Genomic DNA, 13,996 nt, shown 5'->3' on the forward strand with positions numbered 1-13,996 from the left:
TGGGGTTTGGCAGCTAAAATGTGGCCCTTTTAACCTGTTCCTGTTTGTACCAGGACTAAAAGCCAGGTGGACAGATCTCTTTCCAAATACATTGATGTGCTGGTCATTGCACACACAGACATGCAGGGCACTGTCTTGAAATAGTTACTAGACCTTTCCAAATGGAAAATCCTGTTTATTCTTATTCTAATCTTGTGCTGCTACCTAGCATATTTCATTGTGTTCACACCTGAATAATTTATTGCACTTGATTTTATAATAAAAAACAGTTTGTCTCCAGAGATGAGGTAGTGTTTGAAACCAAGAAGAATTGATAATTGATCTACCTTGTGAAATTTCTGCCAGGTAACAGTTTGGTGCTAATGGTGAGAGAGAATATGATCAGAGTATCAATGGGCCTCTTTGTAAAAACACCACCATTATATACATCAAACATTTAAATAAAATTATTGGTAATTTTAAAATTAATTAATATCCCAAGACTTTGCAAGTGTCTACAGTTACTCCCCCTTCAAAGTTTCATTCAGCTTCATCCTGACTAGGTTAGAAGTTGGTGATTGAATTAATTCTGAAAACTCTTTAAGGAAGATTACTGAGGGAGCTAGACATTACTAAACATGAATGAGTAGTCTCAAAATTATTCCTATTTTTATCTCCTTCCTTCCTAAATGATACATACATGTATTAATGGACTGGGTTGTCATGAACTTAATTGCTTGCTCTAGGAAGATATATGCTCTGCTGTTTCCTAAGGTGTGGCCTGTGATCATGTTTAACTGGTTTGTTATGTTTTTCAGATTATTGCCAACCATCACATGCAGTCCATCTCATTTGCTTCTGGAGGTGACCCAGTAAGTATTGATTCATAGGATACACTTCTGCAGGTATAATGAAATTATTATGAGAATAAAAGTAACTGCAAATAATTTGCTTCATCCCTTCCTACCACAAACACTAACAGAGTACACCACACTTCTGGATCGTGACCAGTAATACAAGAAAACTGAGGAACTGGGACTGAAAAAGAGCTCTGACTTGGGGATCTAAAAATAAGAACATTAACATAGGAATTGATCAGTACTGTGGTCCCTGTAATCCAATACCTGTCACAAAAGTGGTCAGCACTGGCACCTCTATACTTTCAGATGAATTTTGAGTCAAACAATTCCTATGAGACAGATGTGGCATAACCACCTTCTTCCTTCACATAGGGCTGTTCCTCCTGGTGTCATAGTTATGTAGTCATTAATGTTTTCAGGCAAGAGGTTTTCCATCCTCTTCCAAACTCTTTACTGCAATGATTGTAAGCAGGAAATGTCATCTATAAACAAACCCAGCCCTGCCAGTGTTCTGAATTTTACCCTCCATGTGGCATGAAACCAGTACTTTTTAAATCAGTTTTGAATTTTCTGCCCTTCAATTTTGTTAAATGTCTCCCTGTTCTTGTGTTATGAAACAGGGAAAAGTGAAGGCTCTTTGGGTCTTGCTCTTGATAACACTGTGATGGAAACCAGATCCAACTTTGACTGGAAAATGACAGATCTGCCTCTTTGGATTTAGGAGAAAAGAGCTGGGAACTGGTGCTGTGTGGCTGACAGCCCTTCTTTGGAAGGGCATGTGGGTGATGTAACTGGAGCTTTCTGGAGCTGGGCTGGAAAGTGTGGAGGAAGAATGTCTGCAGTCTCTGTGCTGTCAGTCCTGCACCCAGAAGGGAGATGCAGCACTGGCCTGGTGCCAGAGTACTACATCCTTAAAGATCCCATTTAAAGCTTAAGGCATTTTGAGAGTCTAAGAAGTTCAAATTTCACCTTGAGATGCCTGTGCTATCCTAATACACCATGCTGCACTATAGAGTCCTTGGACTTTGCAGACCCTTCCTGATATGGAGTTCCAAGTAGCTCCAAGTGCTGGCATGCTGTTGTACTGAGCATCACCATATTAATGTCCAAATAGTTAAACAATTTAAATATGTCCTTAAGGTGACTTGCTTTTGAAGTTTTTACCATGTCCCATATGCTGGTTGTCTGGTTTGTCTTTATGTAACATTTCCAGTTTGAAAAATTCAGGTATGTGTTTTCAGACCTCAGCTAAGCAGGTTGGATGAGTAATTCTCCAGGGCTTTTCTCCCTTTTTCAGTCTTTTTTATATTATGATCCTGCATTGGTCTTGTGCAGTGATCCCATCAGATGCCACAGGCTACACAGGGCTGGGTTTGGTAAGTACTTAATGGCAGGGCCACCAAGAGATGTGCTTGCACACAGATGTGCTGCAGGAAATGGGCTTGGTGGTGCAGCTGGTGACACTTCTTAATGGAAGGATATATAAAATAGAGGTCTTGCTCAGCAGTGGTAACTATAAATCTAGTGGCCCTTTGCATAATGGGAAATTTTGGTGTCTTGTTCAGGTAATTTTTTCAAAATTCCCTTTACATTTAAAATGGGAGACAGTTTTCACAGGACACGTCTCTCCACCTGCCCTCGCACTCAGGGTCCAAGCGCAGTTCAGTGTCGCTCTGTGCAGTTAAGGAGTAACACTATTCTGCCTGAAAATTGAGCCTATTCTGGCTTTATTTTAAAGCAAAGTCATCCAGCCATGCACATAAACACTACAAAGACATATAAATAGCAGGTACTGCTCCAGTTACGTTAGTTTCTGGGTGCTCTCTAGATCTAATTTATTTTAAAATATTTATGATCTTTAAGAAAAAACTTGAGAGGAAAAGGAAGGAAATTGAGTTCACTAGATGCATAAGAAATATTTAGCTTGCTTTGTTTTAATAACATTAACTTTGGAGATTTAAAAAGAATAATCTAGGACAAGTTCTGCTGGCCCCAAGACCTGCCTCTTGTGTCATTCATTGTGAATTATTAAATGATTGTTCTTGTGCATATTGCAAATGGGGCCTTGTTTCCTGCCAGCTGATTGCATCTTCCCTCAAGAGAGCTATGCCTTTAAGCTGTGAATTGCATTTTCCCCATCCCGCCTTAAAGATCCAAAATAACAAAATGCATGTTTAATAATTAAAAGAATGTTATTCATTACCTCACCAATTTTACTATAACACTGAATTATCAGGCCACTCTTTGCTTTTGTGGTATGACTAGAAATGTTAATTTTTCTATTCCAGTTCCCTTTTCAGTTTGCTTAGAAAAAGAGGATTATTTCAGTGCTGGCTGGAAGGAGAATCAGAAACAGACAACTGATTATACTGTGGTTGTCTGATTTCAGCAGCAGCTTTGAGATCCAGAGTAATTTAACCTGATCGTAACCAGACTAAATTCGGGCAGCAGCAATTGAGATCAGATACCTATTTTATTCTGCAGCATTTCAAAGTTTAACTTTTCTCTAAGACTCCTTCAAAACTCAGCCTTCATGCTACAAATTGGAAACATTACAGTATATTAGCACTGTCATTTACAGTATATTAGCACTGCTTTATACCTTCCAGTGATATTGAGAAGGACTGTCCCAGCCAAAAGCTGATGAGTTACTCTGAGGGAGGAGTGGGAGAGAGCAGCACTGCCTGCTGATGAGGCACCAGTTGTGTTTCTACTCTGCTTGCAGAGCTGGAATTGAATACACAGTTTATTGAAGACCCAAAGAATGCCAAATGGTCTGGTGTGCTTTTTAGAAGGAAAAGATCATGGGACAATTGTTGTGTCCACAGCCACTATAGTGTCACTGATGTTTGCCTTAGCTCACTCTGCCAGTACCTCTAGTGGTTTTTCCCTGAAGGAAGCACACATTTTAAAGCTAAAAATATATCTGTCTATACTCAATTGCTTTGCTATGGTGGTAGGGTGGTTCATCATGATAATTTTCAATACATTTATTGTCTTTTTTCCTATAGGATACAACAGACTATGTTGCATATGTAGCAAAAGATCCCGTTAATCAGAGAGGTATTGAAACAATTATCAAATTGTTATATGTGTTTATACAATTGCTTTATTTGTATGTAACAAGAAATTGTTTGACTGTTAAAACAAGAAAGCTACTGAACAGCTCAATATTCTGTACAATTTCTGCCTGTATGGATAGGGCTAATGGTATGTAGGCTGTAGCTTTAAATGTCATGTTCTTTGTGCAACAAAGTGAGAATCTACAGGTCAGGCTAAAGCTGTACCAGCTGCTGGCTCCATGCAGGGGTAGGAGTTTTCCCTGCTCTGGGACAACTTCCAGGTGAGGGAAGGGTAGTGAATGAGCCTCCTCATCTAACCCAGACTTCTGGCTATGTTGCTAGAAGGCAGAGGGGTGTATATATATATATACTCAGGTGTACGAGACCTTCTCCCCTCTGGAGGCCAACCCAGGAGATAAAATCCCTTTCCACTTATTGTTCGTGGGCAGTACAAGGAAGACTGGAATTTGGCTGCTTTTTTCATGCCAGACAGTTCTCAGAGCAACCCTGCTGATGGCTCTGAAGCTGGTAGTGGCGACTCACAGAAAGGTGCTGTGGGTGGCTCATAAGATCAGGATGTTTTCTGGAGAGGCTGGGCTGGAGGCTTACAGTCTGGTCTGCCAGCCCTCAGCCCCAGGCTGCCAGAGCTGCCCATACTTGTGTTTTCATGGTGTTTCACATGAAAACTGCACATTGGTAGGGCTGGTTCTCTCCCCTGCTGCTCCTTACTGCAAGGCACAGGGAGAAAAGAAGATGCAGGAAGCATAAATGGAGAGTTTCTTTTATTGAGGTATAAAAAAAAAAGATGATACTATGATTAATATATCTAAAGCAATTTCCTTAGCATGTGATCAGTCTCAGTCTGTATAATGTCCTAAAGCTATACACGTGCATATTTTCATGCCCATTTTTATTGCGATAAGCAATATAGCTTAAGTCTCTATTTTCTGTTATAAATTGCATTTAAATAATTAAATTAATTAAAGTAAGGTGTCTCTTTGCAGCATGCCACATTCTGGAATGTCCCAATGGGATGGCACAGGAGGTGATAAACACCATAGGGCAGGCTTTTGAGCTCCGCTTCAGACAGTACCTGAAGAACCCATCCAGCCTCGTTACACCTAATGAAAGGTCAGCACATTCTCAGTCACTTAACTGGTGTTTTCCTTCTCTTTAGTACTTTTCAGGAAAATAATACATTACACAGAGTGGTTCATAAGTAAGATGCTTTGGATATGCTTTCTGGACATATGCTAATTGTAATATATGTCTGTATGTGCAGAGTATAATAGATTAAAATCAGCTTATTCCATTAAATCCATTGGTTTCTGTGACATATGTATAGGTGCAAAACACAGAATGTAGCTGTACTGTTCCTTAGATAAAACAGCCTTGTCTTAAGTCATGCAAGTTGAACAAATGTTCAAATTACTCTGCCCAAGTAAGTTCAACTCTATAAATAGCACACACATACAACAGGCTGAGCTCAGTCCTGACCTGTGCCAAGTTTAAGTCTCCTGCAGCTGTAGAAAGTGTGGGGTGGGGGAAAAAGCCATTTTAATTCACCTTTCTGCTATTCTGCTCATGTCCTGGCAGCGGCCTCGGGTTTCACCTGGCATGACTTACATCAGCCTCGTGTACTGAAATAAACACAGCCAGCACTTGGCATTTGCAAGTGTGGAGCCCTGTCCTCTGCACGTTGCCCAAAATACAGGGCCTAGATTAATTTCTGGACCACAATTCACCATTTCAATTACCCCTTTTCCATTGCACTGGGGACACAATTCTTGCTCTAATTTATGGCTCTCCTCACAAGTTAGCCATGCCTATTTTTCTCAGGTGTCTTTTACTGTAACACCAAATTTGATTGCCTGCTACCTCCTGTGAGCAGGCAAAGCTGTAGCACCATTTAACTGCATCCTGAGCACTGGAGCCCTGTGCAGGCAGTGTCCCTGGTACAGTGCCTCATGCAACACAGCAGAGCTGGTTTTATTACATAAGAGCAAATCAAGCTTATATTTATTTCAGTGTATATAGTGGTTGTTGCCATTCCACTGCTAATACTGGTCTGTTTTCCCTGGGGCCAGTAACCAGCAGAAAAGCCTTTCCTATGAAACTCTGCTAGGTTATGCCACAAGTATCATAGGAGCAAGGAGAAATGGCAGAGGCTAATTAGATTTCCTCCTGGAGCATAACCTGCAGCCAGCCCTCAGGCAGAGAAGTCGGATATTGCTGTGTGAATGAGTCACTCCCTTCCAAACTACTATGAATCACATAATCAAATACTTGCACTACATATCACATAATCAACTACTTGAACTTTATCTCTTTCCTGCTCGAGGCCTTTTATCCAATTATACTCTTGTTAATCAGAAAAGTAAGATTTGAGATGAGTTTTTTTATTTTGGGACCGGAGACAGTACAGGAAGCACCTAGTTGCTTTGCAGTGTATCAGCTGGGCATTTAAACTGTCATCATTCTGGTTTAGCTCAAGAAAAACATTGGGCACTCTCCTTCATGTCATTCAGTGTTTTCTTCAAGCTGAGACAGAACACTTATATTGATTATGGTTGTTAAATTCAGAGTACATTCCACTCAGGAAAACAACTTTTTTTTTTTTTTTGGTAGCAGTATTTGATTTTCTAAACCATTTATAGGCTTGTCTGATTAAATGCCATGAGGTTTTAATTTCCTCTTGTAAGTCTGTCTGCCCCCCAGCAATCTCTTAGATTTATACAGTTCAGCCTATAAGCCAGAGGAATTAGTTTAATGGTCAGAATTTTGAATATCTTAATGAACAATATATTGACACTCTTCTCTAAAAGCTTCAGTAGGTATCTCTTACATTTTCAAGTCAAAGAAAAGGTATCTGGGCTTCCCAGTGCTAAGGAAATAATGGTACCTCCCTTTACCCCAAACTGAGATGACTCAATTTTCAATTCAGGAAGAAGTAACTGGAAAAATAAACAGCTCTGAAAGTTCAGGCCCAAAGCCCTTTACAGCCTCCATATGGCTGATCTGTGTATTGTGCAATGTGCAGACACTGGGGACATTTGCCTACACTAGAAAGCAATTGATTACATCAGTAGTTTTTTTTCCCCTTTTTTTTTTTTTTCAGTGAGGCAGCAAATACTAATGGATCAGCTGGGAATTCACAGGAGAGGCAGGATCATGAATATTACAACGAAATTCCAGGGAAGGAGCCTCCCACCGGTGGAGTGTTAGACATGAGAATGAAAGTGCAAACAGACCAAAGGGCTAAGTGTCCTATCCAGTACAAAAAGCAGTATTGCTCAGTAAGTACATCATCTTCTGGGATAAATATTCGTTGCCTATTATGGGAATGAATAATAAAATGTTACTGTGGTGTTAAAGTATGGCATTAACATCAGAACCAGGTCCTGATTATCCTGGGAAAAGGTTTTTTAGGCTAGATTTAATGATGCTTAGTACATAATTGAATCCCAAAGCACTTTCTGAATATTAACTGGTTTGTCCTTAGAGTACTTTTAGGAGACCAAGTAATATTCCCTTGTTCACTCGTTAGCTGTAAGAAGAAAATAGATACCGATTTAAATAGCTTGTCTGAGAGAACATCTGCAAAATCTGGGACCTCCTGGCTCCTGATTCTGTGATCTGATAAATATTTCATCCTTTCCATTATGCTCTACAACTTATACATACAACATCAACTGATTGCAATACATACACAACATTCATTACTCTTGGAGTGTTTCAAGAGGCTCTGTTAAATCAACCACACAAGATGCAGATATCTGTGGCTCTTGTCTGGGATAGTGGGGAATAAAAACCAATCAGGGAGTAAAAAGAGCCAAGTTCAGACTGACTGCACAGACTTTACAGCCTGCTGAGCGAATCCTTGGGAACACCATCCTTTCCCCATTCAGGAAAACAGGCACCACTGCTTTGTTCAGAGGGGGTACACTCATGTGCCTTCTGGAATCCAGTTGGTTCTGTCTAAAAATTTGCTGCTCCCAAGTGTTACTTGTATTTGGTGGCCACTGCTCCCAGGCTGCTCTGTGTTGCTGTGCTACTGCTCCCTCCATTTTTTGCTTGAACACCAACCATACTCTACATCTCGGCTGTGGGCCTGGTGGTCTCCACCTCCCCAGTTCTCTAATTCTAAAAGTGTTTTACTGTATTCTGAGTTTGCACCTGAAGCTTGCCAGTTGTTCCAAGGAGTTACCCTGTGGCATGTAAATGCAAATGCCTGTTTACCATGCAGCGTTACCTTGTGTTTTTCCCTTCAGTTCCCATTCCAAGACAACTTGGTGACCATTTCACTTTCAAACCGTGATACCTGTAGTTATTTCTCCTTGTTTTCATCAGAGGGGACATTTATAAGGAAATCTGAACTTTCTTACCTAGGAGTTATACTGTGTATACTAAACCTTGGATGCATAACTGGGCAGTTAATGGTCTCTGTGAGGTTGGAGTCCAGACATGACACCCTGCAGGAAGAAAAGTATCAGCATGAAATATTATTTGAGGAGATGGGAATTTTTTGGTGAAGAAAATATGTTTAGTTACCAGTATGTTAACTAACTAGTGCTTGAATGTTTTAAAGTTGCCTGAGTTTTCTAAGGGACTGCTTTATGTGACTGTTTTTACAATTCTTCTACAGACAGGCAGCCCAACATTCATCAATATATATGAAAATTGTCCAGAAGAAAACAAAGCTGTGGGTATGTACTCTCTTTTCCTTCTCATGTATAAGCAGAATTAACCAAGGCAGGCTGCCTGAAAGAGCTGTCCCTTGGCTTTCGATACAATGGTGAAAAGTGTTCTATTTAGTGGGTCATTTTTAGTTCCGTAGATGAAGGGCAGACAAAAAAGCCTTACAGCTTTTCTAAAGGCCACTAATCTATCTTCATGTCTGCTGGCAGTCTTATTTTACTTCTCATGATACTGTACAGTAGCTCTTTGTTTTTTTAATTCTCTTTCATACTCTTTGTTGTTTTATTCCCTTTTTTCATACCCTTTGAAAAAGGAAGATACTTCATTACATTTCAGTCTTTGAATATACCCCTTCCCCCTACAAATGCTCAGTGAAACCCAAATTATTAGTATCAGATTGTTGTTCCAACAGAGCCTGGTCCCTTGGCTTCAGCATCACTGACTTCTCAGTGTGACTGTGCCCTTCCCCTGCCTTAGGCAGCTTTGTGCCCAGGATCAATTTGCCCTTAGCAAAACCTGCTCTCAGGGACCCCAGGAGATCATCAGCTTCCATCTCTTTCTGGTCTTCCCTGGCCACAGCTGCCGCCCTGAGCACATTTCCTCAGCTTATCTCTTTCCCTGCACAATGAGGTCCTTTTTGAATTCCCACCTGCACTGCTCTGAAGTGATCCATTACTCTGTCTGCAGGGGATACTTCACTTTCTTGTGTTATTTCCGATTCAAGGGAGGGAGAATCAAATGGTTTCTACAAAGAGAGGGTGAACAAATAAAAGAATGAATGAATAGATCTATGAATAAAACGTTTGCTGAAGAGCAAAAATATGCCTGCTATTTGGCAAGCTGCAGTGCTATTATTTTCATACCCTGCAGGGGATATTCTGTGAGCCTGTTCCTAGGCTTGAATCCTGACCTGACAGATGTGGCTTTGGCTCTCCAGAGCCACAAAGTGCCAGACCCCTCCATCTTTCCTGGTCCACCAGAATAGCAAGAGAGAGAATTGTTCAGCTTCCCACAAGCTCTTTTTGTGGTGCAGAGGGGAAGGAAAGGGTTTTGCAACAAACAACGTATATGGTTTGTGTCTCTGTAGAGTCATATATATTAATTTCTTTCCAATCAGTGTGGAGTTCACTGCTGACATCGATTGAAGCAGAACTGAATCAGTGCAGAAAACTTCATTCTAATTAATTTTGGATAGTGTACCTTGTGCCTTCTAGCCATAAGGAAAAGCGAGTTCATCTGCCCATGTTTCTTTTCCTTCTGAATTACTTTAGTGGGATATAAAGAAGCACATCATTTCCTATTTCAGCTTTTACAGTTACTTAAACTCGAGATTAAAAAAAAAAGAAAACCCAAGGAAATCTGTGCATACTTTATACCAATTGCAGGTAATTGTGATGAAAGATCACAGAAGACAAAAAAAGAGGCAACAGTATTGAAACCTGCCTACAAAACAGATCTCTTTGACGACCCTTGTTACATCAACACACAGTCCCTGCAGCCTGCAGCCTGCACAGCCCATGGTACAGCAGCAGCACAGAGCCAGGGGAGCCCTCTGCGCCAGCCCAGTAGGTCCCACTGCAATACCATGTCTGTCTAAGCCCTGAAAATAAGGGGCCTTGTCATCTGTGTGCAGGGAGAAAGGCTGGGTTTTCCCATAAGAGATACGGAAAAGGCGGGGGGAAGAAATCTATCCTGCTTGTTTGTTGTTTTTGCTTGTTAAATTCAAGAGAAAGGGGATTAAAGAGTAAAAATATTGACAGTAAATAAGCAGAGTAACCTTTCATCTTCTGTAGTCGATTGATGACAATATACAGAGTTCCACAAGTAATGATAAGCAAATCTTTAAGTTGAAACAAAACCTTGGGACAGTGGCATGCCTCAAGGAGGAGGGTTCTCCTGTATGCTCAAGGTCTTAACCACTTGAAGGTGGAAGTGACCTCAGATGGCTTTGCTTCACAGGCAGTAGCATGCAAGGCAAGGTCAAAGTGGGATCATTGTGACTGTCTTTTCTCAGTTCTTCCATAAGTGACCATTGAATTTCATCCAATAATTTCTAAATCAAACTGTTTGATCAGTAGTATCTATTAAATGTGTGTCAAATTAAAACTTGATTTATGGACTCAAAGTGGTGGATATCCATTAAATAACTATATAGTTGCTACTGATTGTCCTCATTATTGAAAAGACTTTATTAGCTTTGCCTTTTATGGTTTCCCACTGAGTGTTTTCTCTGTCAGAGTTGGCTCCACATGAGAAAGTGGACAAAGGACTGGGCAGAACTACAATAAACGAAATCTGTGACCATTGAGACATTTCCAACCTGGGGCTGTATCATGCTCTAAAAGGAACTGCCTATATCCTGAGGAGCCTTAGGTTGCACAATTCCATTGAAGAAGTGGTATCCTCTTATTTTCCTTAGAAGAACCCTGCCTGTGAATCATTTGCAGTCTGACTGGCTATATCCCAAACCACCCAGTTTTTTTAGTACATTCAGAAATTGTTCGTTTTTTCACAGCAAATGCATCATGCTGTAATCCTTCCCTTCTGGCTATGTTGGCTATGTTCTCTTACATTCCTGCACAGAGCTGGAGCCACTCAACATGACTCTCCCAATGATCTGTGACAATCTCTTCAGAGCTCGTTAAGGAAGAAGGAAAAACAAGATCTTAAAAAAAAAAGCTAAAAAGCCAACAAAAATCTTGTTTTTACAGAGAAGATTCGACTTTTTAACACGCTCAAAGAAATATAAACCCAAAACAGCACAGCATCAGAAAAATTCCTGGTTTTATTCCTTGTTGCCTAGCGACCCAAGGTTTTGCCATCTAAGGTAGGGGAGGAGATGGTGTGATAATTCTACCTAATGCACTGCAGGGCTTTGAGCATTCATGTGTGCATATTCTTACAGTCTGTAAGGTTGGTTTGACCACAGCTTCAAGACTGAATCGTTTGAATTTTTAAAAAGCTATAAAAATACTGTCTTGCATCCTTTTAGGATGAAGTTCTAGGTGAGGTGTCCAATACATTTCCCTTCAATTCATTTCAGAGTTACCCGAAGCTATTCAGCAGAGTGCCACGAGCAACACAGCTGGTCTCTGTGTTCTGCCACAAATAAAGCAACAGCTAAAGAATGAAGATTGTTACCATGGCAAATTAAACAGGAAAGCAGCAGAAAGCCTCTTAGTCAATGACGGGGATTTTCTGGTGCGAGAGAGCACAACGTCACCTGGGCAGTTTGTCCTCAGTGGACTTCAGGGAGGGCAAGCAAAGCATCTGCTCTTGGTGGATCCTGAAGGCAAGGTATGAATATTTCATACACTGAAATTTCAATGCTGCTAAGGTATTTCAATCAAAATGCACGGATGCATTCCAGGAAGTGGAACTGATTTGATTCCATCCAGGTTAATTTAAATGTAGCCAGTGGCTTCAGTAGGTTTGAGAGTTCAATTCAAGAACTTATAAGTGCTGAAGTACCACGGAAATAGAAGTGAGGTACTTAAATAGTGTTGTTAGTCCAGATGCTGATAATTAGTGTATACCCTTAACACAAATTTTGAGTTGATATTATATTACTAGAAAAATAACCCTAACCTTAAATAGTGAATTTCTGGATACAAAAAAGGTAGAGCTGGTTTGTTGTCACTTCAATTCTACTTGTTTCTGCTCAGGGCTGGAGGATGTCACTCTTGAGTGACATCTCTGAGGAGGGAGTAAATCAGAAAAGTAATCCTCAGTGGGATTTAGGAAAAAAATATCTCTTCTGTGGAGAAAAAAGAAAAAGTTATTTAGTTCCCCTTTGCAGCATCAGCCCAGTTCTACATACAGTCTCTTTAGCTCAGCCCTCTGCTTTTTATGTCACCTAATGGTTGGTCAAAGGACAGATCTGAATTGCTGTCTGCAGCCAATGGTCCTGCTCCAGTGAGTTCAGTGGCTTAAATGCCTTTTGACTTTAATGTGCTAGGATCATGTCCAACTAGTTCTAAGCACAATCTAACCATAAATGTATTTTTTTGCTTTTTTCATTAGGTGAGAACCAAAGACCATATATTTGATAGTGTGGGTCATCTTATTCAGTATCACATGGAAAATAATTTGCCAATCATCTCCTCTGGAAGTGAAGTGAGCTTGAAGCAGCCTGTAAGGAAAGAAAGTAATATGGGACACATGCAATATCACAAATAATCCCTTGGATCTCACAAATCCCAAAACAATTCATATCTGAAAACTGTACCGAGAACTTTCCACTATGAAGACAATTCAAAAAAATATAGACTGCACTTTCTGCTGCTGTTCCAGAAGAAACCCTTTTGTGTGTGTATGTATGAATATATGTATATGTGTATATCTATGTAGATCTATAGAGATCAACAAGCATAGTTATATAGATACATATAATCTTAATCTTAACGAAATTACACCTTCCGAGTGCGAGATTGATTTGTGAGAAGGTATTTTAGACATGCACAAATGTCACTTTCAAGGTCATACTGAATCAGTAACTATTTAAAAGCACAATTAAAACTCTACATACAAAAGCTCACTTGAATGAACTGCTGGAACATTAGTATGTGCCTTTTAGCATAGAATTATTGGAAACCAATGTTATTTATAATGAATTAGTTTTGGGTGGTTAAACAACATGTCTAAGCTTTTAACTATTTGCCAAAAACAAGTACAATTTGAATATTACTAAAATGTCATCTTCTTTCAATAGACACTAACAATTTCATTTTGCTTGTAACAGCACTTTACTAGCAAGTAATGTTTGAAATGAATAGTGTTCACAATACAGAAAGATTGTCCAGTTTCTTAGTCATTTTTTGTCACTGACTACTCAAAGATTTGAGATTATGAACACTTACAAAGTTGAAATTAATATATGTAACATAATTTTGGAATAGAACTTGTTAAAGGACAAGCATGCTAGATCCTAATATTTTTGTCTTGCATATGATTTTACTATTATTATCAATTAATACTGGAGACATCTTTTTAAAGGTAGACTAAATATATTTTCATTGATTACATAGTTGTTTACAAACTAGAAAAGCTGAACAAAACTAATGATACATTTTGAGAGAAAACTCAAAATGTATTTGAAAGATGTTTGAACTTTGCATGTGTCCTTATTCAGTGTTCTTTCCAAAACAAGATACAGTTTTCCCGTCTCTTCACGTAGAGTCCATTTGTTCCTAAACATGGAAAAAGGTCTTTTAAAGGAAATCTATTAATTGTTTTGCCACAATAAATACTCTAAATATGAACAATCCTACGTTCAGAGTGAACAGTGATTTATTTCGCTTCCTGTTGAAGAAACAGTGATTTAATAAGTAACTGAAGAAAGGCAGGGGAGATTTGGGGAATGAACTGGTAGCCCAGGTGATGGCCTGAGAAAGTTGT

The 13,996-nt window shown here is 39.6% G+C and overlaps 1 protein-coding gene across 1 annotated transcript in view; it reads left to right on the plus strand.

Moving 5' to 3' along the window:
- Nucleotides 1-13,855, plus strand: part of SHC4 (SHC adaptor protein 4) — a 32,464-nt gene extending 18,609 nt beyond the window's left edge. Inside the window, exons 5-12 of the mRNA XM_017804946.1 lie at nucleotides 798-851; nucleotides 3,851-3,902; nucleotides 4,906-5,032; nucleotides 7,020-7,197; nucleotides 8,547-8,607; nucleotides 9,985-10,164; nucleotides 11,643-11,896; nucleotides 12,623-13,855. Of these exons, the coding sequence (XP_017660435.1) occupies nucleotides 798-851; nucleotides 3,851-3,902; nucleotides 4,906-5,032; nucleotides 7,020-7,197; nucleotides 8,547-8,607; nucleotides 9,985-10,164; nucleotides 11,643-11,896; nucleotides 12,623-12,778 (1,062 nt within the window). The 3' untranslated portion in view covers nucleotides 12,779-13,855. The remainder of the gene's footprint in view (nucleotides 1-797; nucleotides 852-3,850; nucleotides 3,903-4,905; nucleotides 5,033-7,019; nucleotides 7,198-8,546; nucleotides 8,608-9,984; nucleotides 10,165-11,642; nucleotides 11,897-12,622) is intronic.
- Nucleotides 13,856-13,996: the final 141 nt, after the last annotated feature.

This window comes from Lepidothrix coronata, unplaced genomic scaffold, assembly GCF_001604755.1.
Source record: "Lepidothrix coronata isolate B3197 unplaced genomic scaffold, Lepidothrix_coronata-1.0 Scaffold11, whole genome shotgun sequence".
NCBI classification, from domain to species: Eukaryota; Metazoa; Chordata; class Aves; order Passeriformes; family Pipridae; genus Lepidothrix; species Lepidothrix coronata.